This window comes from Cyanistes caeruleus, chromosome 2 (genome assembly GCF_971803275.1).
Source record: "Cyanistes caeruleus chromosome 2, bCyaCae1.hap1.1, whole genome shotgun sequence".
Classification (NCBI taxonomy): domain Eukaryota; kingdom Metazoa; phylum Chordata; class Aves; order Passeriformes; family Paridae; genus Cyanistes; species Cyanistes caeruleus.
In genome coordinates this window covers 102,801,558-102,829,035 of record NC_141702.1, presented here as the reverse complement: position 1 = coordinate 102,829,035, position 27,478 = coordinate 102,801,558, and the positions used below count along the sequence as shown (strand labels likewise).

At 41.4% G+C, this 27,478-nt stretch overlaps 3 protein-coding genes and 1 long non-coding RNA gene across 11 annotated transcripts in view; 2 read left to right on the top strand and 2 right to left on the bottom strand.

Moving 5' to 3' along the window:
* Nucleotides 1-5,641, bottom strand: DEGS1 (delta 4-desaturase, sphingolipid 1). The gene is made up of 3 exons (XM_086878860.1): nucleotides 5,472-5,641; nucleotides 3,943-4,685; nucleotides 1-1,782 (listed from the first exon to the last, which is right to left on the bottom strand). Exons 1-3 carry the CDS (start codon nucleotides 5,551-5,553, stop codon nucleotides 1,636-1,638), a joined length of 972 nt encoding a protein of 323 aa, XP_086734986.1. The 5' UTR covers nucleotides 5,554-5,641; the 3' UTR covers nucleotides 1-1,635.
* A 90-nt stretch (nucleotides 5,642-5,731) lies between these two features.
* Nucleotides 5,732-16,292, top strand: LOC111926253 (uncharacterized). The gene is made up of 4 exons (XR_002862794.2): nucleotides 5,732-5,893; nucleotides 7,256-7,422; nucleotides 10,299-10,475; nucleotides 16,021-16,292. It is a non-coding gene; the product is annotated as an uncharacterized LOC111926253 (long non-coding RNA).
* Nucleotides 9,440-24,294, bottom strand: FBXO28 (F-box protein 28). Of its 4 annotated transcripts, none has more exons than XM_023922901.2 (6): nucleotides 24,184-24,294; nucleotides 17,216-17,325; nucleotides 16,013-16,151; nucleotides 13,419-13,614; nucleotides 12,057-12,164; nucleotides 9,440-11,554 (listed from the first exon to the last, which is right to left on the bottom strand). In XM_023922901.2, exons 2-6 carry the CDS (start codon nucleotides 17,311-17,313, stop codon nucleotides 11,160-11,162), a joined length of 936 nt encoding a protein of 311 aa, XP_023778669.2. In that variant the 5' UTR covers nucleotides 17,314-17,325; nucleotides 24,184-24,294; the 3' UTR covers nucleotides 9,440-11,159. The 4 variants fall into 4 exon arrangements, with proteins under 4 accessions (XP_023778669.2, XP_086734980.1, XP_086734978.1 ...); XM_086878854.1 differs by having other exon boundaries at nucleotides 24,066-24,214; XM_086878852.1 differs by lacking the exon at nucleotides 24,184-24,294 and adding an exon at nucleotides 23,174-23,569.
* Nucleotides 23,385-27,478, top strand: part of TP53BP2 (tumor protein p53 binding protein 2) — a 64,199-nt gene continuing 60,105 nt past the window's right edge. The window contains exon 1 of one of the 5 annotated variants that reach the window (XM_086878829.1): nucleotides 23,385-24,777. In XM_086878829.1, coding sequence (XP_086734955.1) covers nucleotides 24,688-24,777 — 90 coding nt within the window. In that variant the 5' untranslated portion in view covers nucleotides 23,385-24,687. The remainder of the gene's footprint in view (nucleotides 24,778-27,478) is intronic. The other 4 variants (XM_086878831.1, XM_086878833.1, XM_086878832.1 and 1 more) reach the window with 4 other exon arrangements.

Below are 27,478 nucleotides of genomic sequence, written 5' to 3'. Positions count from 1 at the left end.
TTACTTTAATCTTTGCTTTTTAATTACATGTAAAAATACTGGACAAAGTCTATTTTGACATTATCCTTCACCCTGAGCAACACACTGGCTATCTTGCAGGTTATGAGCATAATGAAGTCACTCTGTAGACGGCTGGCAGACTTTCATACCACTTCTGTTGCTTAGCCAAGATAAGGGCCCACACTTAAACAAAACACACATTAAAACAGCACCACAGTCAAGAGTGAGTTAAGATGTACCAGTACAATCTTTTCAGGCACTCACTTTTTCAAAACAACAAACACCCCCAAAAACCACGCCAAAATACAGGTGTTGAAGGCATCTAAAATTTAGTTACAGCAGCAGCAAATGCCACTTTTCTTAGCTTCCATCTTTCAGATTAATGAAGGACATACTACAGAGCCACCATTTGAGATTTAAGGGTGAGTTGTAGCCAGTTTTGACTGCATAAAGCCATCAATAATGCATTAGAGGGTAGAAGGCAAATATAATGTGCTGAGGTATGGAAAGGTTCTTTACTGTCCAGCAAGTCTACCTGTTCCCAATGAAAAATTTCCTAAGCAGGAAGTTTGATATCACCACCTCTCACCACATTTTAATATGTAAGAAAGACAAGTATTTATGGAAGGTACTGTAGGTTTAGGGAGGAAAAAAACATTATTTAACAACCTTTCTATGTACACAAATGACTGATCTGCTAATAGGTAGTATTGTCAGTGGTTGTAGCTAGACTTGTTTGCCAGAATAGTATCTGTTTCAATCCATTCACTTTTCCATAAAAGCCAAATTTCCAAATGAGTGTAAATATTTATATTTGAAACCATAGTAACATGGTAATAATTTTTCTTTGAAAGATCAGAAAACTCCCCAAACTCTGTAACAAGATGTTTCCAACATGAAACCCCACATCAGGTATAGTAAATTACCTAAATGCCACCTGCTCACACTACATGCCAACAGAAGCAGCTCAGGCAGTAGGTGGGACCCTTGGAGTTGGCAATACCCCTTTTTTTCTTTTTACAAAGAAATCATAGAAGCCATCTCAAAGATACCAGTTTCATTCTGACAGATTGCTCCATTAAGGTACTCTTGGTAGAAAAGGTGGAACTTTAAAGCATTGCTTCAAATGACACATATTTAAACAAAAGCAGACTGAACATTTCTGTGCAAATTTAGGTCTTCCAACCATCAGTTCAAAAACATTTTCAACAGAATGTTTAAGTTAACAAATCATGTTAGTTTAGAATTAACAGGTAAGTACAGCATTTTAAAACTAGTCATCTAAATAGCATGTTGAGGGCAGTATACTACACTGAGAACTTTTAAACTGTTATGAGTCAGACAGACATTTTATATAGATTTAACACCTACCAAAGTAAATTCTGTAACAAAGTGATTTTGCATTATGCATATAACACTGATCCTTAGGCAAACAGAGACACATTAAACCAACAAATCTGAGGACTGTGAGGAATGTTATGGCTGGTAGGAGTCTGCTACAAAATCCTTAAGGATGCATTGCTATGTTGCTGTACATCTTAATTCAGGACACATGTGAACAGCTTTAGCAGGAAACCTTTATACCAGCCACTTTAAAGCAAGCAGACATTTCAAAGTTTTTTGGTTGCCAGAAGTTTAATCTTGCTTCACTTCACCCTTTAATTGCCTTTTCATACGTGAATATGGGCTGATTGTGTCATCCATCACGAAGTCATACAGTACTTTTATCCAAGAGTTATACTGGGGCAGGTTGTCATAGTATTCAGCTGCTATTTTCTTCACCTGAAGGAGAGATATGAGGTTTATTTACTGGTTATATAAGCATCAGTTGTGACAACTTTACAACCCTCAATGTGTAACCTACTGATGTGTAACAACACAGGAAGTGTAATTCCAGAAGTTATATCCTACAGGAAAGGCTACTCGTGCCACAAAGTGAACGCTCCTTGAAGGAAAATGCAGTTCCCAAGTTATGAAGTAAACTTTCTGTGAAGTTCTTGGAGCTGGCCAGAACAAACTCTGCTAACTCTCTGAAGTCCTTTCACCATGCTACCTACAGGATGATGGAGCTCACCAAGCAAGTGGTTTGGTAGCTGTTGAAAGTGTGACTCAGTTCAGTGCTGACTCCTAGATATACAAGTAACAGTAAAAAGGATGCTTTTAAGTTCTAGGAAGAGCTGTTTAACACAGCTATTTTTACATCTAGTTTCAAATCTCAGTACTCAGAGGAGGCATTTTATTTCTGAAGAATATTTTGTTTCTGAAGACAGACTTCAAAGAATGAATATAAACTGTTTCCAAAGACTGTTCTCAGTTACACATGTTAACTAGACCACTGTTTAGACTGAGAGCAGCAGGTTCAGCTAGGTGCCTGTACTGCTATTTAGGGTCAATCACTTAAAGCCTTAAAAACATGAACAGAACAAAAAGGATTTTTCACAAAATTCCACTGCTTTAGTCCAAAGAATAATCTCAGTCTGTATAAGCAACAAACAAACCCAAAGTATTTACATGGCTGGTTTGAAGGCAAAGCTTGTTTTGACCCATCATCACACCTATTGCACCTAGGCAATGTACTTTTACTCAACAGTAATAACTCTCAGCTCAGCAGTGCTGAGGAATCAAGTGTTCAGTACTTGATTACTAGTACACAGCACAGCAGAGTCCAATCCAATCAAATTAGCTGCACTGTTCCAGAAGAAGGCTTTGTTTTCTTATCAGAACTGTGGATTACAAATCCTGCAGCAGAACTGGGTATCTACCCCTAGAATTAAGTACTTGGAAAAATTCATGCCCTACTTAAAGTACCTGTCCAAGGAGTGAAATGCTGGTTCACAGCACAGACCCAAGTATCAAAGGTGAGTTAAAGTAACTTTTGCACCATTTGAAAGATTTAAATCTATGAATAAAAGCAATCATCCATCTTTAAAAACAAAGGTAAAAAAAAGAAACACACAAAGCCTCAACAAACCAATTGCATGATCTACCTGCCCTGCTAGAAGTGCTGGCATACTTATTTCAGCTGCAGTTCCACCATTGACAACAGAAATACCAATCAAGTTTAGACTTCACCAGAGGGATGATCTTACAAGGTCACGGTATTGCCAAATGCAATAACAAAGCTGAAGACCAACACCACAGCTGCTGTCAAATTGCAAATTTAGTGTCTGATGAAAAACTGAAGATTCAGATTTAACCCTGAAGTCTGTGTTCCCATGCTTCAATTTGGAAACATGGATACAGTGAGAAAGTAGCTCTGGCTGTAAGCTAAGCTTGAAGTGAGAAGAAACGTCACCTCTGCTACTCATGCAGGCATGACAGGTCTAAGTCCTGGCTTAGAACTCTTAACTCTGCCTGTCCCATACTGCCAATGTACAGCTGATACTTAATTTGGGTTCAAAGGCTCTTGATAGAGGAAACTGAAGTGCTTTGGACTAGAGAAGTTATTAAACATTTGTCAACAGCTCAACAAACATTAACAGTACCTCAAACCCTCTCTTTTCCCCACCAGAGGATGTCCCTGATAGAAGAGACTGAAGGATAAGAACACATTACAATACTGTCCTTAACATTTCAGTGACAGAGATAACAGATCTCCAGAGCTATATGCAACCCCTTAACTAGTTTTTTGCATACTTACAAACAAGAATTCAGAAGACAAGTTGTAATTACAGAAAGCTAAAGTCAGTGCAAAACCTAAGACATGCATTCCCTCCCCTCAACTTTTATGGAAGAGGAGTAAGTAGCAACAAACTAGAAGCTTGTTCAGGATACCACTAAAATGCTAAATAATTACCTTCTTTATTACTCAGCTATAAACTGTGGGGTTTTGTTTGTTTTTAATCTCCCAACTTCCATTCTTCTGTCAGTGTTCTACCTTATTTTCATGTTTGAAGTAGGCCTTAATTTAAGAAAAAGTAATAACCTTGGAAGTTAACTTACCAGTGGAAGGCTCTTGCCAGGAATATTGGGGAAGTCGTGATGTTCATTGTGATAGCCAACATTAAAAGTAAGCAAATTAAGTGGACCATAGTAGGAATAGGTCTCATGTCCTTTTAAAAACATGTAATGTTCAGCTATAAAGTGTCCTGAAATTGGGTGCAACCCAAGACCAAGTACTGAACCAGCAAGCATGTAAAAAATGGATTTGACTCCCCATAAATAATATATTGCCACATCAAAGACAAGCTGAGCCAATAAATTGATTACTTCAAGTCGAGTAATTGGTTTAGGATTTATGCAGAGAGGTCTAATGGCATAGAAAAAAGGCTGAAGAACAATCCATATGAACTTCCTAAAACGGGTGCAGAAGAACCAGCCTTCAAAGTTGGTAGGAATATCCACATCGATGCCGTCACCGCCTAAGTAACGATGATGATCCATGTGGTATCTCTTGAAGGATATGGAGTAGGGGAGACCAAGAGGGAGGTTGGCAAATATTCCAAACCATCGATTCCACATGGCTTTGCTGTTGCCAAAGGCACTGTTGTGGGAAATCTCATGAATAGCCAGAGTCATGGAGTGGCTAATACAGCTTCCAAAAACATAAGCCCAGAAGACCACCCATTTCCAATCCAAGTCTTTAACCAGATAGAATGCAGTCAACTGCGCCAAAACCATCAGCACAACCACCCAGATCAGGTTGTAGTCTGGCTTCATCAATGCCTTTATTTCTGGATGTTTAGCTAGATGGAAAAAATTATATGAAAAAGATGTTATTTCAAAGCTCTCCTCACAGCCAGCTATCCCAATTACGTGACAGTTTTTTCTTCCCTTTGTCCCAATAAGGAGTTGCCAGCAACGGTAATGAAAGCGCTTGACCTTTCCACTTGTGATATTTACTGCTCTAATGAATCATTTGGAATCAAGTAATTTTAGCACTTTTAGGTTGCTCAGCAACTAGACACGTACATGGCAAGCACCAGTACCACATCCAGCCTCCTCAGGAAGGAAATGGCTCTGAGCCGACAACCCACCCGTAATGCAGAAAGGCTCATGAAGGCTCAGCCCCGGTTTCAGCGCCGCACTCGACGCCGCTATCCGCCACCCCCGGGCGCGGGTGCCGCGGACACCTCTGCTCACAGCGGCCGCAGACACCGCCTTATCGCCCTTCCGCTGGCAGGGCGCGGGCGGGCAGCGGCCCGGGGCCGCCGGGGAACCCGGGCTCCTGTTCCGCCGCTCGGGATGGCAGCTCGGGCCGCCGCCGCCCCGCGCCTCGGGCTCGGCCCCCGCGGGCGGCCGCCCCCCCTTTCCCTGCTCCTTCCCTTCCCCTCCCCCGCCAGCGCCGCCAAGGCGGCGGCTCCCGCCTCCACGTATGCGGGCCCGGCCCGACGGCGGCCGCCCCGGCGGGAGGCTCTGGGGGGCCCCGCCGCCCCCCGGCAAGGACGGCCATCTTGCGGGGTGTCCGTGCGCCTCCCGCCCGCTCCGCCACGCAGCTGGCAAAAAAAAGCGGCGGCGCCGCGGCTCCTCACCTAGGATCTCCTTGCGGCGGTCGGCGTGCGGCTGGTCCGTGTAGACCCACTCGAAATCCTCTCTAGCCACAGTATTCCCCATGGCGGCAGCGCGAAACGCCCTGCCCGACAGCCCGCCCGCTACGCGGAGCCCCCGGTGCCGCACTTTATAGCGCGGCGGAGCCGGCCCGGGGCCACGCCCCCGCCACGCCCCCGCCGCCCATTGGCCACTGCCCATTGGCTGCCGCCGGCTGCCGGGCGCGCTCCCGCGGCGGCGGCGCCCCCTGGCGGCGGGCCCTGAGGGGCTCGCGGAGCGGGAAGGAGGCGCCCTCAGAGCGGGGCCCGCGGGGCCGCCCGCAGCAGCCGCGATCCGCCGCCCTAAACCCGCGCTCCCGTGGGCTGGTCCCGGCCTGACCCCGTGCTTACAGATACCCTGCCTAAAGGTACTGAACTACAACTGCAAATGCCTGCACCAAAGTCTCCGTTTCCTTCCCTTTTTGTAGTAAGAACTTCTTTGACAAACTCCTATGGAAGAACTAACCTCCACTTAATCTGTCACTACATGTATTTGTCATAAAACACTGTGTGCTGGCAGTTCAGCGAGAAAGATTACCCCATGTAGAAGTTGATCTACTGCTTCCTTGGAATTTTAGTTGTCTACTCATAACAATCTAAATCAGTAGATCAAAAATCCACTCAAATTAATCTAAATCAACAGTAGTGATAAAACCAATGGAGGCTATTATCACAAAGTAAATTATACCTTATCTCTTCATGGAGTATTGGTATCTCAAGGTTTATGATTCATCACTTAAAATTTATTACTTATAATGAGTACAAAAGGCTTACGCCTGCAAGCTGCTGAAGGCCCACGTGCCACAGGGCTATTGGAGGGGAAATTCAATCCCTTCTTGGAAACGTTCGCAGTGTGAAGTGGTGGACAAAGCACAGGATCCATAAAACAAAACACTTTTGTGAGTAGTTTGGTTTGCATGCATTTTAGTTAGTGCATGTTTAGGGTGGGATTTAGAAATGAAAAACGCAGCAAGGAGGTGAGACATGGAAAAGGCTTTGCTCAGCCTTCCCTCCTTAGTCACAGAATCTGAATGGTGCAGACTGTGAAGACTGGTGCAGCACAAGAGGCAACGCAGATGTCTAGATTTAATCAAGGCACTGTGACCTTGCCAGGTTTACTTTTTGGTCAGTGACCGTTTCACAATAAACCTGGAAGCTTTGGGGTTGCCAGTGCAGCAGCTGACTGCAGAATTGCCAGGGTCACAAGCGTTTCACTCAGCTGCACTCCAAAAACCACATGTAACGTTTCTGACAGTGTTCCCTTCTGGTTGGAGTTCAAATATTAGCACTGCTATCCATCATTGTGCTAAAGACCTCCTCATCCATGGGAAGGATCCTGCCAAAAGAAGGAGTGTGGCAGCGGGTGACAGGAGCACTGGAGAAGTGACAGCACATTAGTTCAGTACACAGAGGCAGGTTTACAGCACTACTAACATACATAGGTTTGTAAAAGGTCAAGAACTTCAGAAGGGCAATTAAACAGAAGGTCCCAGGTTTATAAACCAAACATTCCAGAGCAATTAAACAAGGTTTAAACAACTAAAAAAAAAAAAAAATAGATAGGAAAGTTTTGAACAATTTAATTGCCCAAGTGTACTGGAGAACAAAGTGTCCTTTGTATTTAATCACTGCCTTTAATCAATCTGGTTTAAGCAGTCTGTGTAACAAATCCAGATTTATTAGGTCTTCAGCAAGCCAACAGTTTTTCTATCTGACATTTTTCATTCCAGAGACAGTGAGATCCAGTACCTACTGTGTCTTCAGCTGGGGCAAAGCTTGGACAAAAATCCTGGAATGTTCCCTTACATGTACAAACCAAATCCAGGAGTGCATCCTTAGAACACGGAAGGTGAGATCCAGGAAAGAGAACTGCAAGAGTGGAGAGCTCATGGACAAGGTACAGTGGCTGGGTCACGTACAGTGCAAAGTAGCACAGAAATCCAACTGGAGTCAAACAGAGTAGTTCACAACTAATAGACATGTTGCTGTAAAATAGTCCTAACTGAATTTACTTATTCATGACGTAACAATCTATCACTGTAATTTGCTAGTTACCCTTTTAAAACCATCAGGAACACCAAGGAATCAGGGACTCCTGTGCTGAGACACCTTCCACTATATCCTACATCATCCTATTTTCAAGAGGATCTTACTGTTGAAAATTCCTCTGGCAATCCTAGTGCTCCCCACAATTCACTGTTAGAAGATCTGAGTAAGAGCAACTGAGTTTCTGCTCAATTCTGTCTTACCTTTCACATTAAGAAGTTACACGCAAGCATCCTTTGTAGCATTAATAAATTTGGTGATGAACATACAATGCTGAGCATCAGGAACTGACAAAGTTCCATTTGCTTCCATCTGTTCTTTAATCTGTGAAATTTATCTTGTTAAGCAGGTAGTCTTTCTTCCTTCAGCACTCCTACCTGTTACACCCATTAGCCCAGGTTTGGAGGGTCCTTACATACTGTACTTACACAGAGGCTGTTCAATCTGGGAAGCAAGACCTTGTCGCAAACAGCTTTTCCCCTCAAAAACGTACCACTACGGTTTCTTTTGATCTCATTTTCACCATGGTCACTAGGTACACAAATTTGTAAAAAAAATCCCCAACCTTACTATGAAACAAAAAGCAGTTCCTAAGCAAGTGCTATTTTTAGAAAAGCAGTAAAGCTGACCTCAGTAGTTTCAAGTTATTTTAAGAAACTAAATATAAGACACTTAAAATTGCTCTCCTTGTCAGCTCTGATCTTTCTTTCAGTTTCAGCCCTTGACACAAGTACTAAAACTGAAGAGTGGCTGCAAATTAATCAATTTTCCACGTAATTTTGCAACTTACATGTCAGTCTCATTGGTTTAAGGCTCTCCCTTGAACAGATGATACAATCACTAATCACTTCCAACACTACTTCAAGGCTGATACACCAACTCACATAAATGTGCAGAGGCACTGAGAGTGAAAAGAGATTTAGTTTTACTTCAGGTGATTCATCAGCTTGTTCATATATTGCAAATGAATCCTTTTTATTTAACAAGGGACAATATGGTGTCAGAAATTAATGTTCCGGCTATTTTGTCCAATTACTTCATTCTGTTTTTCCCACGTGTATATTTTTCTGGCGTACATTCCAGCCAACAGCCACCAGACCCTTCCCTCTCTAGGATGTGAAATAGAAGACACTGCTGTATCTTCATCATGGCATTTCTCAGAGCTGCCTTGTAACCATCCCCTCTACCCCTTAAGTTTCATGGGCCTCATTCCATTTCACTATCAGCACACGGAGGAGCAGGATGCACCTGCAATCCTGGAGCATGTGATACTTCCTTGAGCTGAAGGTTCCAAGTTGGAACCGTTCCCAGAGAACGTTTCCCATAACAACTGGCTGTTGTTTTCCAACTCAGTTTATGGACAGCCAGAGATTCCCCAGCACATCCAGAAATTCTACTGTGGGGTAACCTGAAACAATCTGTACGCTGGGATGGTGGGGAAGGGGAAATTGTCTGCATATTCTAGAAATTCATAAAGAAACTAAAGTGAAAAATATTCAAAATGTATGAATAAACCTTTTCAGTAAATGCAATTCACAAGTTTACACTTGTTTGGAAGTATTTAACCACAAGTAGATGGTAATTACTCTATTACAGGAATATTTTATCAGAAAAAAACGTTCAATGAATTTGTATCACACAGTAATTCTGGCTATCATGCTGACCCTTTGACACAAAATTGTTTTTTAGAAGTTAAGGTATATGCTAGTATCTTTGAGCTGAATAGCAGGTACCTATCTCCAAGATAGACTTACCCGTAAAAAACATTCTGAGCTGCAGAAAACCAGTACAAGCAAATCCTCCTTCAACAGTTTAAGTCTGCTCTCAGACAGCCTTTTATAATTTCCTTGATGCTTAAGAAAAATGCCTTTTTCTTTGGAAAAGACTCAAATTGCTCGAAAAGTTTATTTGAAAGCTAAATGTCTGTCAAATATTAGGCATTTGCAATGTTATTTCTGGTATGAGCTACCATGTTTTAGAAGTAAAAATTGTAGCTGAATTTTCAGGAAAAATGTCAGTTTTCCATGATTATATAATATCTGACCAGACAACTTCTGATATTTGTTTGGTGCTTTAAATACAGCCACTAGGTTATGCTGACAGCCATACAAAATGAGCTTGCACTTGAACCCACAGCAGTAATATCAAGAAAGCTACAAATGCAGCATTTGCATTTTCAGTGCCAAACCAAGTTGAATTCAGAACCACCTAAAGACAAAGCAGCAGCTGGTTAAAAAAAGAAAACATAAGTCAAATTATAAAGCTACATAGTTTAGTACATTAAAACAAAACCAAGGACAATGGTATTTGTATAAGATTCCAAAAATATACAGATGGCAGGGGGGAATAATCACTGTACACAACTCTGAGGCGGTTAAAGTGACCAAAGAGACTGAACAGTGCAAGACATGCTTTTCCAGTTACAAGCTCAAAACAGAAGTGCAAAAGAAATTAAAGCTCTGTCTGAAGTGGTTTACCTTTTAGGATAAGGAAAGCTTAGAATATTGTCATCAGTGTTACAGAGAAATTTCCACCCCAACCCCAACACAGACACACAAAATAGTTTAAGTTCTTCCATAATACAGCATTTCACGCAAATGATGTCCCCAGAGCTCGGTGACTCCAGGGACAATTTGTAGGTGTTCGGTGTTGGCCTATGAACCAAGTGATGCACAGGCAGCCTCTCCATTCTCCAGCTTTGGCTAACAATAAATCCCTTCCTTCCAGGCAGGGCGAGTGGCAGCCACACAGCCCGGGCTCAAACGCTTCTGCCGCTCGCCTTCCCAGACCACCTCGCTGCGAGGAAGCCACTGTGCTGAAAGCAGAGACTGAGTTATGGCTGAGGAACAAAGGAATTGCTTGACAGGTCTCTGTGCTCTCTCCCAGAGTTTGGAACAGTTTCAGGCAAGTGCTTTTGGCAGGCTGACTAAGCTGTACATGCATCTATCCATGCAAATGTAGAATATGGCTCCCAAGACCTAGAACCAGGGTGTGTGCATGTGAAGACTGAATAGAAGGCCCTTCCATGGAAGTTTACAAAAATATATAGCCGATACTGTAGCTTAAGAAGTCAGTTTTACTCATTACAGAGAACCCCAAAAAGTATTAACTACTTTTCAGACATTCCAGACAAGGTCACTTGTAACAAAAAAGGTCAAGTTCTCAAAAACAAGGTTTTAAAAGCGGATCTTTCCTTCAAGTGAACAGGACATCTGTTTTTACTCTTAACCATTTAGTCAGTTAAGACAATTTATTTAAGATTTTATGTGAACATATGCATAAACACAAATAAGTTTACTTTAAACACATCTGCACGGAAAAAAAAAGGTTAACCCTTCAAAACATAACAGAGCAGGTGTGGTTAGTATGTAGCTATTGCAAATCTTAAAAGATTCTGTGCATTAGGCCCACCCATATAGAAAGCAGGGGAAAAGTCAATGAAAGAAAATTACTGTTCAAGTCTAAGTGGTGTTTTGAAGAGCCAGCAGCCTACGTGACACCATGAAGCGGGTCACAGTATCCAAACAAGCAGGCCTGCTTAGGCTACTAGAGCAGTGTATCCTCCTGAAGGTGCCATTTCCTTCCCAGTTATTTTCTGTTCCGAAGGCGTTTAGATTTCCTAGGACAGTCTGTGGAATCCACCGCCTTCCTCCGTTTCCGGGGAGATTGTTCATTTGAGCCGGAACCTGAAGAATTCCCTACTGTGCTCTCCATCACCTCTCGCAGCTTGCGCTCCAGCTCGGCCAAGCGGGCGTTCTGTTCCCCAATGATTTGGGTTTGCTCAAGCAGTTTCTGGTCTTGATCCTGGAGCTGCTTCTGCTGCTCCTGCACTTTGACGCGCAGCTCTGAGATCTCCCGCTTTAGCGCCGTCAGGCCCGTGCCGTTGGCTTTCACCTGCTGCTGCAGCTTGGTGACTTCCTGCCTGGAAGGGCTCTGTTTGGAGAACAGCTGCATTGTTGTCAGTGCTGCAGAAGGTCCTGGAACTTCAGAGAGAACTGTGATTAATACCCTGCGACTTACGGGTAGAAACGGTGTCCCAGTGTTCATATTTTGCTTATCTCTACTCCCCACACATGAACCCAAATACCCACTGCAAGTTACGTGAACAGGTAAACAGATTTACAGTCACTGAAGTGTCTAACAAGAACATGTGGTAATCTCAGAGCACAACCAGTTTAATTTAAAATACTTACAGCTTTCCAGTAGCCTGGAAAAAAGTTCATAATTCATTTCCTGTATATAAGCCCCCCACCTTTTGCTGTATTATAAAATGTATAGAACTACGACTGTGTTGTCATCTAGACTTCGTGTCAGAGATGTTAAGACAAAACCCCACAAAACAACTATAAATTACTTAATATGGAATAATTAAGACTGAATAAATATCTTTCATTAGACCAGCAAAATTCTGCTCTTAGCTGCAGATAGCTGAAGTTCTAAAAATTCGTAGTTTGGAACTTAACAAGGTATTTCAGTATAACTTACATTTTAGAAGAAAGGAATTTACTTTCCATGCTTCTTTAGAATCACTCTTCCTAAGCACTAAAACCATACTGGAATCTGAGCTTGGAACTGTTGATTCTAATAAAGTTCCTGCAAATCAAGGAGACTAACAGCTACTGTATAATTTCTTTCACTTTTTCTGCCATATAAGATATCTATCACTTTTGCTGTCATTATACTTTACTAGCAAAGCTGTGCAAGTAAGGTGCAACTTCAAGCGCTCTACAGACAGAAGAGTCTGGAACAGTCATCTTCCTTTTCCTCCTTTTTTTCCATTAGGATGCCAGCACAGCTACCATTATGTGACACTAAGGGGTTGCTATTGGAGAGGTTACGCCCTTCCCTTAACAAGAGAGAAGCATTTTATGCACAAAGCCTTGGCCTTGAGAAGTTGATTGACATCAGCTCTGTCAAGTTTGGGCAATACTTCCTCAGCTGAGAGGCTCAGTATATATTAACACATATAATTAAAAAAATAAAATCACATATAATTTTAAAAAAGGTCTTTAATTAAAAAAAAGAGAAAGTTTAACTAACAGGATATAATTAAGAGGTGGCACACACATTTACAGCTAAAAGGATGGATAAGACATACAAGAAACAAAAGCATCTGCAGTTAGGCCTATTGTTTTTGCTTAAGATGTATGTTTTTCCCCCAATTTTTACTATGATATCCTTCTAGAGAGTTAAATTTCACAGTTCCTAAAGTGTGAACATTTCCTGCATAGGGAAAACTCTATAATTTTACCAATCTTCTGCCTTTTACCATTAGGATAACTTCGGCCATGAGGCTACTACTTTAGAGTTTGGTTCACAAAAGTTCTGACAGAGTATAGGAAGGACCAGTTTAATGGCTTATTTATAGACTGTTACTTCAATTGCCTTTTCACGATTACCTCTAACTATTTTGCTTGTTAGTGCATAAAACAGTACCCCCAGTAAATGAAATAAGCCCATTCTAGCCCTCTATGTAGCACTACTACTTAGGCAAATTCATTTGCACCTTGTCCTAAAAATAAAAGGCATCCAGTTGTCATCTCATGTGCCAAATTTCAACCAAATGCAGTGATAATGTCTCATTCATTGGTGGCACAAAGCATTTGTTTAACGAAAACACACTATGCATAATTCTAACATACATTCAAGTGACTGTTCTTTTGGTAGTACAAAGGCTCCTTAAATTTCAAAGCAAATAAATTTCAGTTAGCATTCTTAAGAAACAAGTATCATCAATATTTATGTAATAAAGCTCCCATTTAAGGGAGAGAGTTTTGAAAACATACAGTGCTGTGTTTTTTGTAAAGAAAAACTAAATAAAACTTAACTATATGTTGGAATTAATACCTGGGGCAGTTCCTATTAGACGTCCCGATACATCTGACCCAGGCATCTTTCTTTTCAGTATTGGAACAATCTTCTCATCAAAATATTCCATAGCCATGGAGGAAATGTCCCTTAGTTCTTGAAGAACTTCATGAGCTCTCTGAGGAGCTCTTGTAGAGTTTACATATCTTAGCACTCGATAAATTTCATCTATTACCTAAAACATTTAAGAACAATTAGGATTTTCTGATAAAGGCAAGATTATTTCAGTTTGTTCTAGGAATTCTGGGTTTTTTACCACATAACAGTTGCATACTACTCCATGTTTTAGTTCCAGATTAGCTTTTTGAAGTGCTGTTCATGATATATCAGAGAAGTTATTAATTTTATCTATCACAACAGCTGTCTTCAAAGTCACGAAATAATGCTCATTGGGTGAAATCTGAAGTACAGCCGTAGTTGGCTTGCAAGTTACATAATCTATACTCAGGAGAGCATGATCATTTCCTTCAGGAGAACCTGAAGCAAGAAGCCCCAAAGCAGAGCAGTCACTACCCCTGCCAGTTATGAAACAGAATTCAAGTAGCAAGAATTAGCATTATGTCAGTCTGAAGAGCTGTAAATATTTACTTGAGTCCACTTCCACATACACAAAATATTGCAAATTCAGATTAAGTCCAAAATATATTCATTTACAAAACATCAATCCACTTTTGAAAGAGAACAAAATTCTCTTGACAGGTTTGGGAAACAAAGCCCTTTGGTTAGGAAGGATACAGAGAGATGAAGGGTGTCTCACTAATTTATGAATTAAAGTCTGAGGCAGGTCAAGATAGGAGTGCTGGTCTCTTAGCCAAAGCTACAGGTATTTTGCAGAAGATTAAGAATGTCTGAAGAGTTTCCTGAAGAACCACACATAATAAGAACTTTGCAATAAAGTTGCACTTTCTGTTCTGATAAAGGAAGCTTAGCTAAAAAGTCCCAAAAGCTAGACAAGACCTAAGTTTCTCATCAAGCAACAAACAACAAGACTTCTATAATTTCATCCATGTTATGTCCTGTTAGCAACAACATCCTTAATATAAAACCTTGCAGCAGTGCTCTGCTATCACAGAGAATGCTGAACCTCAAATCAAGATTTGCATATTGTAACACCACTTCCTGGCAGTTCTGTGGTGAAATTTCCTGAGGGCAGCAAAGCAGGTGGGAGGGAAACCACAGACTGTAAGTGAACATTAAGCGTTGAATCTGATTGACCAAAATATTAATTAATGGGTGAACTGGTAATTGTGCTGAGAGAGCAGCAATGCTAGCAAACTCACACACTAACTAATTAAAAAAAACCAATCCACCACAAACATTTTAGCAGTTGTATCAAAATAAAATCAAGGTCCTTACAAGTTGGTGCCCACAGTGAAAAGCAAACTCACCCGCCCAACTCCTGCATGCCCCTGGTCTAGGGTGAGTACTGCCTTTCCCTCTACTTTTCAAAACAGTAGGGCAAAATTTTTTTAAGTATCCCATTTACCATGTAAGTATCAGGGACTTAAGTTCATTTGACTTTGTTATATTATTTTTAAAAAAATACATGGCATATAAAAAAGATAATGTAAAGTCAAATAAGAATATAATTTGAAATTAATAAAATATCAAATCGACAGAAGTGTACAGAAATAGTTACTTCTTCAAGATAAAAATACATTCCATGCCCACAGCTTATCCTACCACTGCTTGCATAAATGCCTGCATGCTTCCCCAGAACCCAAGAGATAACTTTTCCATTCATCCCACTGCAGTTCTGTTCTATGCCCACAAAAATGTAACATCAACATATTGGAACCTTACATGGAAAGATCAATGAATAGAGCATTAGGATAATGTTCACTGATCTCATTTAATCCCTGAGCTGTACCAGTCTTCCTCTGAGCACGATTTTGTCAATTCCCCTGTGCACTGGTGATTTCACAGCTTATAAAACATCAGTATCTCCAACGTACATCTTGCCTGCATAATTTATATTTAATGCTGGGCTGGTATTCTAAAACACCAGAACTGTTCAGTAATGTTCCCATTTAACACACTTTACATTTAAAACTAATTCCACCTACTGTACAAAAATATACCATTCACTGCAATACTGAACAGTATTTTGACATACTAAATACTTAATTCAATTAACCTGAAGTACTCAAGCCCTTAAGAAAGTTGCCTAAAATCTTGATTGACTGACTGCTTAGTGTTATGTGTAGTATAAATTACTACATCTTCAGATGGCCTGATCACATTTTTTTTCTAAAAGGTTGTAGCGGATGAGTATACCACAAATCAAACATAAGATTCAAGAGTGAATCTAAGGGCAAATAGAAATCAAATTTAAAACAATTAATATTTAAATACAGACTGCTTTACTCATTACAGACTGACTGGTAAAACAAAGTATTAGCTTGTAGGTTTGTGTGCAAGTACATATATATATATATGTACACATATGTATATATATGTGTGTATATATATACATATACACAACATCAATTTTCCCCAGCTATGCCAGGCCAAGTTACAGTCCTATTTTTTAAACACAGATACATATTCACATAATATAGTCTACATTTTACCTTGCCAGGTATGAAGCAACAGAGATTGGAATCCACATACTTCATGAAAGTCATATTTAAGAGAGAGAGTCTTGTTTCCACAGCAGCGAGGATGTCTGCATGGCGAGCTAATGAATGATTTCTCCTTTCTGACTCCCGTCTGGAAAACAGACCACAAGGTGACACTGATTTAACAATGAGTCAAAAAATTAAACTGTAACATTTGTCAAGTTAATTTCACCCTTAAAACCCTGTAACCACTAACATTCGTCTTCATGGAAATAAAAGATACTGACTGAGACCCAGCTTGTAACAGCATCCTACACTTTCTTAGAAAAATTTGTTCTCTAAATAATTACTATACCTTATGCACTCCATAAATTTTGTATGTAATTTAGGACTATTTAAGAACAAGGCTGCAGTACTTGCATCAGACACTGAGTCAGAGAGAATATTTTTATCCCACTCACATGGTCAGTACTTCAATGCAACTGAAATAATAAATGTAATATAGTAGTAATGAAGTTTACGTAGTGATGAACTACTATGAAGTTAGGTTGAGATAGAAATGCTTTCTGACAAAGGTTCTCCATGCTAAGTTGCATTTAGTTTCTTCACTCTGACTGGGAAATCTGATAGGACACAGCAGCAGCTGCACTTATTCACTGGAAAGAGGAAGAAAGACATTGCTTTACTGAGAAACCAGTTCCCAGTAACCCTCACATCAAATCCCTCTTCCTTGTTCCCATTTAATCCTTGCCCTTTTTTTAAAGCAAAGTCTTTGATAAATCATCAGTAAAGGCAGTTGGTCTTGAAAAGGAATGGAATTTATTCATTCCCAGGAATCCTCGCTTGATTTGCCAGAAGAGCTGAGTAATACAGAACCCAGACTTCTCTGAAATACCAGACACACTTTTCACACCATTATTCTGTAATTAAATCTAAGGTTCAAGATGAGAAGAGAAGGAAAAGGAAAAGGAAAAGGAAAAGGAAAAGGAAAAGGAAAAGGAAAAGGAAAAGGAAAAGGAAAAGGAAAAGGAAAAGGAAAAGGAAAAGGAAAAGGAAAAGGAAAAGGAAAAGGAAAAGGAAAAGGAAAAGGGGCAAATGTGACTCAAATTTTCAAGATATATGAGAGGAATTATCCAGAAAGGAATTCCTTTTCAATAATCTGGTTGAATGAATCTAACACAATTAAATTTAATTCCAGTTTAAACTGGTACATACCTTGGAAGTTGAGCTTTAACTTGCTTTTGACACAAGTTGTGGTATCTTTCCACTTTCAGAAATCCCTGATTTAGCATTCTCTGGCAAACCAAGTCCATTCGCTTACAAACCTGTATTTAAGTAAAAAGAAATCTTAAGGCTCAATTAAGGCCACAAGTCACTTTTACTATTATCTTATCCCTACTTGCCACGTAGCAAAAGATTCCCTTACTGTTTTTTGCTCAATTTCAACAAGCAAAAACTGCAGTTAAAATTAAGGCATTCCCATCTCTACCAAAGATCATGATACTCCAAAGAAGAGCAGGCATGTTTCACGCAGTTCACAAATAAATCTATTGATTTTGCCTAGCAAGAGACAGTAGTCTCTTGTTAGGCAAAGCAAGATATATTAGAAGCAAATACAATTTCCTCTGATTTTACTGGAAGTTGCAAATGCCTATGCCTGGCTTCTAGCATGGTCTCCAAAGTGATTCTGGTAGATGAAATCAGTATTTTTTTAGTCTCAAAACCAGAAACCTTTAAAGACAAGAGATTACGGTGGTTTTCTTCCAGTGTTTAATGCTTATGTTTTTGATGTCAAACACAATTAAATTTAAAACCACATGGAAAACTGCACATGGAACAAAATTCTCCTTTTTGTATAAGCAAGTCTTTCCTCCTCTGCTGAAAGGATTGATTTATTTGCTGTTGGACACCAAGAGACTCAGGGGTTTTTTGCCCCACAGATTTAGGAAGAAGGGACATGAAGAGCTGCAGAAGATACAATAAACTGCTGAAGTTAAACCTTCACAAAGTTACCAGTTACAGGAGAAAGCCAACTCATACACACGTTTAAAGCAATTGCTATTCAGTTCTGAAGATGCAAGAGTTTAGTGATCCAACTGTTCTTTGTAATTATTTTGGTTTTGTTGGGGTTTTTTGGGTACTAAATTCCACAGCTCCCACTGTGACCCCACTTGCCAATAAATACACTTGGGTTTTGGGTTTTTTGTTTTGTTTTTAAATGAACACTCCTTTCCTCCATACACTCCTCATTTCATAACTTTAGTCTATTTAAGTTTATACCTTGAGGAAGAAGATTCTCACCTCTCCCAGAAACACCTGCAATTACTTTGTGTCATGCCTTCTGTATAAACAGAAAGAACTTCTGCTTCATGTCACAGCTGGTTGAAGTTCTGTGAGAAGTGACCACTTTCAGACAGATCCGTATGGACGGGCCATTAAGCAGTGACTGTGGATCTGTCTGTGCTGCTCAGTATCAGATCTTTCTGGTTAACAAAGAAGGATCAGGCAAACTGCAGAGGGAGACTCTCTGCATACTCTGCCCCACATTCAGTGATCCAGCTAGATCATCTCCTAAAAAAATGCTGTCCCTTCCTATAGGAAAGAAAGAATTGTTCTTTCCTCCCTGAGCTCGTAACTCCAGTGGCGCACAGATTTAAATCGTTTTTGAGTTCAAGGCTTTGCCGCTTTCTCGCAGCTCTAATGGCTCCAGACCCCTGAAGCAGGAACTGGTACCTGCACAGGGCTGTGTCAGCTCTGCAGTCAGCGGGCACAAGAGGAAAACATCTCCGGCCACGCTCAGCTCCGCGCTCCGAGGCGGCAGAGAGGGTTTTAAGGCCGCGCACAGTGACATCTGCCGGCAGAGCTGCAGCCCACGGCACGAACCGCACCGGGCTCTCAATCCTTTGCCTACCCTACACAGCATGAAGAATTATTTGCTCCGATTTCTCGACGTTACCCATATTTAGCCAATAACCAGTCTAGAACCCAAACACCGGTACCACCAGAAATCAAAAGTGTTTGCTTGCGACTTACTTTATCAATCATCTCATGATTCTCAGCTGGTTCACTGTGTAAACCATATAGCACCTGGACTTGTAGGAACAACATACCTCTTCTAGACTGCACAGTCAGTCACATGCAAAGTGGCATCATTACACTTTTAGGCGTCCATAGTAGTCCAAGCCAATTTGATATTAACTATTCAATAGATCCTAAGTTGAATTTCCTTACCATTGTATTTGCAATTTTGGTGAATATTTTCTTATTTTAGTCACAGAGCTGAAAGAGGCTGTTTCCTCAAAGGTCAAGTCCAACCAGACCCTGTGTTTCAGTTTCAGGGTTAGAAAGGTATTCCAATTCCATGTAAAAAGCAGAAAGAGGCTGCTTCTTCATGTGCTTTTATGTGATAACAGCTTTCTACAATCTTTTAAAGTAATTTTCTACTTCATTTGTATACTGACACCATCTACTAACTTCCATTTCCTCAAAGCATGTCTTATTTCTTCCAAGCTTCACTGCCAGACAACCAACTCCAAGACAAATATAAAATATCTTAGAGTATTTAAATTCAATATGTTATTTTTCTTAGATGGCACACTGACACTATGTTCCGTAAAATGCCTTTTTTAGGGTAAAGAAAGTGGCAAAATGCTTATAACTTCATCAAGAAACTTTAAAATAGAAATGCCTGTAAATACAGACTGACTGAAACTGAAAATATTAAAGCCATGCTGTCTAAAGACTATCAGTCCTTACTTGTGCTATGCAGAAAATAAACACAAGTTTGCTGCAGAATCTAAGTAATTCTGATGTGTGTCAGAATCCAAGATAACCTCCTCAGTGTTCATGGAAGGAGGTTGTGGATTGTGTGATTTTAATCATGCTTGTTGTAGTAATTGTTTGAATGGAAGTGCCTTTCCAAGCTCAGAAGTGTGACTGAAAAAGAAACCGGAATCTAAGAATTACATTATTATCCCACTGAGGTAAAACTTGCAAAGCTTCTGCAAGTCACTAAAAATATCCCAGTAAAAGGAGCCTTCAGAAGCTGGAAGATAGTGAACTTCCCTGTCAGCATGCACAGTAGGCTTGTCCAGAGCATTACGGTTTCAGGCACTGGGATCTTTGGGGTTTTCTGTGTTTCTCTCATGAGGATCATCAGAGGAAGTAGATGAAGTAAATACTCAAAAGAGCTGAAAGCAAAATGCTGCTGCTTTTCCTCTCATTCTCTTTGTCTGAACAAAAGTTTGAGGGCTCAAGATTTTCCTCATTTCAGACATGACTGGTCCCTGAATACCTATTGTTTAGTCTCTGTTCCTTGGATCTACTTCACTGCTTAACCAGTAGGTGCTTCATTTATGCTTTCACATGCAGTAACCCCAGGAACAGCACAAAGCATTATGCTCAGGAAAGCAAGTGCTTTTTGCACAATGAGGGGCCCATGGTCTTGCCTTGCCTGATGGCAATCATCACAAGCAGGAAATGTTCTTTACCTCATCCTTTGGTGACACAAAAAGACTTCTGGATCTTATGCCGGAGATTATGCTCCTCATTACGCTCTGCATAAACAATGCACATTCCTATCTCCATTTCAATCTGGAAACATTCTTGTGTTCTATATCCTCCCACCCAGCCAACTCCTCTGTTGTCCTGCATACACTGTGGATCCAAACCCAGGGATTATTTTTTGTTTGTTTGTTTGTTTAATGGATGACTGAGCTAAGGTGATCCACAATAAAAAGCTCATTAGGACATCTATTCCTTCCATGCTGGGATCCAGAGAATGCATCAAAATGATTGGTTTAGAGAATCCACTTTTTTTTGACTAAACATGTATGATCAAACTTTGTTTAGGTCCATTGATGTCCTGGATTTTTCTGCCCTCCTCAAGATGCTTTATCCCATGGAATCCCACATTCTAAGGAGTAACAAGGCTGCTTTTGGGCATGCTTCTAACATGCATGAGACCTGAGCAATTTAATACCTGTCATTCAATTAATGTACTCCTGCAACATATCTTTAGCACAATATAATAAATATTATAATAAAATATAATTATAAGATACACTCTTCCATCTTTGATAAGCAGCTCAAGTCAGTTCTCACAGAAAACAAAAATTTACTGTTTGTGCAAAGCAGCTCTGAGAACAGGAATACACAGGTCTTTCCAAAGGCTACTCACCACCTTTAAAAATCCCAAGGTAATGAAACTTCATTATGAATTTATGCCTGGGCATTGCTATTTTTAAAGGCTACCTTAATTCTCTGAGAACAACACCTGGAGCTATGAAGAACATTCTGTGGTCTGCCTCTCAGTGAACTGCCAAAAGAACACCTTCAGCTCTGAACAGCAACCTGAAAGACCCAGCTGATCAAGCTTATGGGCTTAAACCAGAAGGGCTTTGATTCTTTACATTACTGCTGGTTAACAAAAGGCTATTTTCTTCTCAGAAGAATGCTCATAATGCCCTCTGATGTTCTTAAGGGAACAGTTAGGAAATTGATGGAGATTAATTTTCTTGGCTGTCTCTGACGCAAAAATTTAAAATAGGGACAGACCAACTGAATAGTTTCCTTCATTTTATGCCCAGTATTGTTCTATGTATGTTTCAAAGTTGGAATTCAGTCTGATTTTGCATATTTCTGGAAGTTGTGAAAGGGGCAGTCCTCTTCCAGAAAAAGGAACTTGGAGGTGCTATACAAGAGAGCATAAAAGTGTCACATATTACTTCCTAAGAACCAGTGAGAGTTAAACAGCTGGTTTAGTCCTGACATCATCACCTTTCGTACTCTCACCTTCACTGCCAACACAGCATTGCTTAAAAACACTTAGTGCTGGAGGAAGAAAAAGCCTTCTGTTGACTTGTGAGAGCTCCCACAGGCACTACCATTCACAAGATACAATGGGAAAGGTAGGTGCAGGCACAGTCTGTGCCCGGCGTTGCAATTCTGAGCCTGAAATGTGGCATAGCCAAACACCATGTGATGTACTTCTCTTCCCTGTGGTCAATCTGCAAGTACCACCCATGATCTTGGGGATATCCTGTGCAGGGGCAGGAGCTGGGCTTTTGTGATCCTTGTGGCTTCCTTCTAACTCAGGCTATTCTGTGGTGCTCAAATTACCACATCTTTTTTACAGATCCACTACCTGCTCTTACAGAAGAAGCTGAAGTCTTCAGGGTACTGACAGCACACTCTAGAAATATTTAGGAATTGGTGTGCTTGGAGCAGTATAAATGAGAACAGATTTTTTGCTTGAAGAGCTTTTGGTTTAAAGTTACAGTCAGGATGCAACACTTCAGGTTGCTGATGCAGGACACAGGCAGACCAATTTCCTGCAGAAATATGCTTGTAATATTATCCAGTTTAGACTAATCGAGTTCTTAAAATAGGAATGGTACAGTGCATGCACATTTACTAAGAGTTACATAAGCTGTGCATTAATTCGCTCACTATTATTCCATTTACAACCTCGTAAGAGATTCAGTAAGACAGCAGCTTATCATAATATGACATGGTTTACATCAGGCTCCTTATGCAGTCAGTTAAATATTGATATACATTGATCTCCCCATGCTGACAGCTGTGGGGTTTTTTTGCATTATCAAGTTCAGAGGTGCAGATACTATACGTTATTAATTACAAATCCACTAAGACTGGGAGAAGCAGGCTGTCTTTTTTTTTCTTTCTTTTTCTTTTTTTTTTTTTTCACATCTTCTTTTTTGACCCACATTTCTAGATAGAGGAGGATTCTTGGAGCAGCAGGCTCACCACCTCCTACACTTGTAGGCTTAAGCCCTATAAGTAAAAATAAACAAACATATGAGACACAATAGACTACCCACCCCAACCAGTCACTAAGAGAAATAAGCCTCCAGCAGCCCGGTGCTTTCTCACAGAGCGTGAAAGGAATGGAAGAAGAGTCGGTAAAAAGACCTTTAAGAATGTGTGTCTGGAAGCGCACACAGCGAGCGGAGAAGGGATAAAGCCCCTTGCCACCCCCACCCCACCTCATCCAGCCCCTTCCCCGGCGAGGGCAGCAGCCCGGCGGGGGGCGCCGGGGCCGCCGCCAGCCCCGCACCTGCCCCGGGCCAGGCGGGCAGAGCCCGGCGGGCTGAGCCTGGCCCCGGCCGCAGCGAGGCCCCCGCCCCGCCGCCTCCCCTCCGCGGCCCCTACCAAGCGCAGCTGGCTTGTCTCATCGTAGGACAGGAAGCTGAGGATGCTCTCGATAGCCACGATGGGCAGCCCCATGAGCGTATTGCTCTGAGGTGGCGGCTCCATGGGCGCCAGCGGCTCTGCGGCCTCCGGCAGCGGGGCCGGGGAGAGCCGCGCCGAGCCCGGGGCGCCGCCTTCGCCCTCCGACACGAGCCGCTCCTCCGGCGCCGCCATCTTGGAGCCCGTCCTTCCTCCGCGGGGGAACGGCACCGCCTCTCTGTGACGCCTCTTCCGCAGCCGTCACGGACGGGCCCGCCCCGTCGTTCCCGTGGGGAACGGGGGAAATGGAACTGTGGGTGCTGTTGCCAAGGCCGAGAGTTCGGGCCGCCATCGTTGCCCGGGGAGACGTTCGCGGGCGGGTGCCTGAGGGACGGTGTCCGACTCTTATCGGTGGTACCCATAGGCGGGATGAGGAGCAAGGGCTATAGACTAAAACACGAGAAGTTCGCCAACCTGAGGGAGAATTTTTGACCTGAGGGTGGCACAGTACTGGAACTGAGAGGTTGTGGGGTCTCCCTCTCGAGAGATATTCACACACGTTCCTGTCACCTGTTCCAGGTGACCCTGCCTTGATGATCTCCAGAGGTCCCTTCCAACCCTAACGATCCTGTGATTCCCATGCAGGATTCCCTCTGTCTCCGTGAGGAGTTTCCCTAATGCCCAACCTGAACTTTCCCCCGGGCGGCTTCAGAGCATCCCCTCGTGTGCTACGGCTGGAGGCCGGAGAGGAGGGATGAGTGCCTCCCTCTCCATCCCTCTCTGAGGGAACTGTGGCAAGGACCTCCCAAAACTCCATGGGTGCTGCTGTGCGGGAGTCCGGCAGTGCTACCTCTGCACAGACACAGTGACCTACCGGGAGAATGTGTTTGGACTGCAGTGAGGCAGCTACAGGGTGGAAAATACCCCTGCAGCTCCCAAGTGAGATGCAACTACATCCTTGTTACGAAGTAATGCAGCCCGCTGTGTTTTACCTATAGATGGGCGGGCACCCCTTCTGTGTTTGGTGTCCAGCTGCCCCTGCTGGCAGGGGGGGCCGCAGCAGCCAGGGGGGCTGCACGTCCCCTGCCAGCCTTTGGGATCACAGCCAGCTGGCAAAACCCTCGGCACCCCCGAGTGGAAAACCACTGCCTGGAACCAGCCATAACTGAGCAGGCGAAACACCCAGAATAAAGCAAACTCTGCTCATTTATTTGCTCTTTATCCTGTATATTAAGGAGGTTTCTGGATCAGATTGCTGGGACAACAAAGGGATGGAACCAAGAGCTGTTTCTAGAACATTCCCTCGTGCTTCTGAGAACAGACACACCTCAGTTTCTCAAGTATTGTAGCCTGACAGAAGCTGGCACAGCCTTAGAGAAGTATGGTGCCAGCCTCCTCAGTGCCTTCAGCTGCTTTGTTTCACATTAGCAGCGTTGGGTGTCTGTGCTTGACTGGTGCTGCTGAAGATTGACTTGCCAGAGGAAATCACTAAATAAATGCCAAGACTGATGGTAGCAAAGTGTGTGGGGAAAAGACATCAAATAGTTGGGGAGAATGAGACCGCTTCTTTCAGAACCTGCACCAAGGTAGCTTAAATATTACAGGACTAAAGAATTAGTTGCCTGCAGCACCTCTGTACATTTTTTTTTAGCCGTGCTTCCTCTCTTTGAAGTTTTATCTTAACCCATTTCTTTCACTCTCCTTAGAAACTCATCTGCAAACTCTTTCTTTAAAAAAAAAAACACAAACAAAAAGGCATCTGGAAAAGAATTAACTTGGGAGCAGGGCAAATGCAAGGGTAAGGCTTTATGTGTGTCATCCTAATGGCACTCCAAAAATGTGTGTTGAAATTAATATTTCCTTTTTGGGAGCAGAACACTGTGTGCCTTGTATGAATCTGGAAGTGTTTTGTTCCCTCCCCTCAACTCGTCAATGATACTATCTCGCAACAAGGGTTTTATTCTTGTGCGTGGTTTTCAGACCTGATCTCCTTTCACATGCACTGTCAGCAGTTTAAAACAAGCCCAGGAGAATTCTTTATGAACTTATGACTTGGCACGTGAAGTTTGGGCTGGCAGTATGTTGATGCTTTAAAAGGAAGTGGGGTTTTTCATTCTACCTAAGCATATAAGATTTCACATTGTTTCAAGAAAGCTTTTTTTTTTGGTCATGTCATTTAAACAAATTCATTTTTTAGATACAGCTCTATGTTTAATAAATATAAGCTGCATGTTTATCATATCACCAAACAGGATAAATACAATGAACAATATATATTTTATGCTAACTATATACATAGCTTAACAGTTAATAAGTCTATTTTAGTAAGTAGGGTAATTCTGCTGCCTTCCAGGTTCTGACTCATGTCCTTCCCCAGTGTATCTGGTGTCATTTTTCTGAGCATGCATCACTTTGCATTAATTTGGAAAAACACAGTTCTCACGCACTTTCACAAAACCCCCATTACAGACTCTCCAGTGGATGAACTTTTCAGTTATTTTGGGATACTGTGAAGCCAGAAAACTTGATAATACTTTCTGAAAGGGATGAAATAAAGTTCTGTAGAATTCATTTGCATGTTACATGTCATGTATAACCTTAAATCTAAGAATCTTGAAATAGTCATAGTTTTGATTTTACCATGTTGGAATTATAAGTATGGTTGGACTGATTTTTTTTTTAACTTCTCAATGACTCACAAGAAGGTGTTAGGCAAAATGAATTTTTTCACTTCTTTCATGCAAAGATCCTCATAATATTTTTATTTATGTCTGGGGGAATGAAATTTGGATGTCTCTGTACTCTGGACTACATGTTGTATACCACTGATTGGAGTGTGGTGTGTTAGGGTCAACAAGGACTGTGAAATTTTGCTGAAATTATGTGGAATATTTTGCTTGGGTTTTGTATGGAAGCAAGCAGCACCAAGAACTGTGATGAAGAGGAAGGAGCCTGGTTCAAACAGAAATCAAATTGTATCTATGAAATCTGTGAAAGGAGAAGAAATTAATGACAGGGTAGAAAGAGAGTGAGAAGCAGGAGCTAAAAAGCAGACATCTGGGAAGATGGGGGTGGGGGGAAAAAATTAGCAGCAGGGGTTAGAGGTGAAGGAAAGTGTGTAAGTAGGTCAGGAACTGTCATGTTGATGTGGAATATTGGAGCAAAGAGGAGTAACGTGCTCAGAAACTGAGGGTAAGAGCAGAAGTTGGGTGGGAGGAGAACAGATTTATTTTATTAAGTTAGTGTAATCAATAGAAAAATAGAAAAGGCTTTCCCACATGATATGTTTTCTTCTTGGGGGCAGCAGAAGATTGCTCACTTCATGGATATTAGGGATTTTTAAAAGAGATGCTAAATTTGAAAGAAGTCCAGTCTATTCACACAGCTGTATTTTCATTCAGGCTGCTGGATACTAAGGCAGAGTAAATTCTTTCTTTCTTAAAGGTCTTTTTGTGACAGGCATTCAAAAATGTAAAAAAGTCATATTTAGATTTCCTTTGAGAGTGTTGTTAGTAAACACAGACAGCAGTGTAAATTTGAACACATTAATCTTTTGCAGCTGAAATTTTTAATCTTTTAACAGGTAAATGAATAAATATTGTGGTATGGAGTCAGCTTCAGATATGAATGTAATCCCAGTTTAATTAAATCAATATAAATATTTAACTGGATCCTTTGCAGTTTCATCGGTTTTGGACCCAGTAGTGCTACATGTTGCATAAAAAACTGGTAGAGAAACTGACTCTAAAATCTACATCCACCCCTTAATTTACTTGTAATACTGTGTATTAGGTATCTGATAGTAATCGTATGTCGATGTCAAGAGGCAGAAGAATATGATGCTCCATGGGAGATGTGAGGTAGAAGCAAAAGGAAAACAAGTAGAAGACAGAAGGATAGAAAATACAGCCTCTGTAGATTTTTCTGAGCTGAAAGTGTAGGGACCAGACTCATCTTGAGTGATTAATGTAGGCCAGGTGTGTTACATAGTCAAGCTTTCATCAAATATGTTTTTCTGTTTTGAATTTCAAGGAAGTAGTTAAAGAGTTTTCAAATCCATAAGGAATATTTGGGTTTGTAGATACATACTATATTAATTCTATACTACTAATAATTAATTACAAATCAGGTAAACTGATGTACTTGGGGAGTAAAAATAACAAGGGTTCAGACAAATACCCTTTCTATTTCCTTGTAGTCAAAATACCTCCCCCGAGAGAGGGCTGCAGAGTCAAGTACTGAGAGCACGTTGCCTTGGTTGGGTCGCACCTCCTCACACAGCTGTAT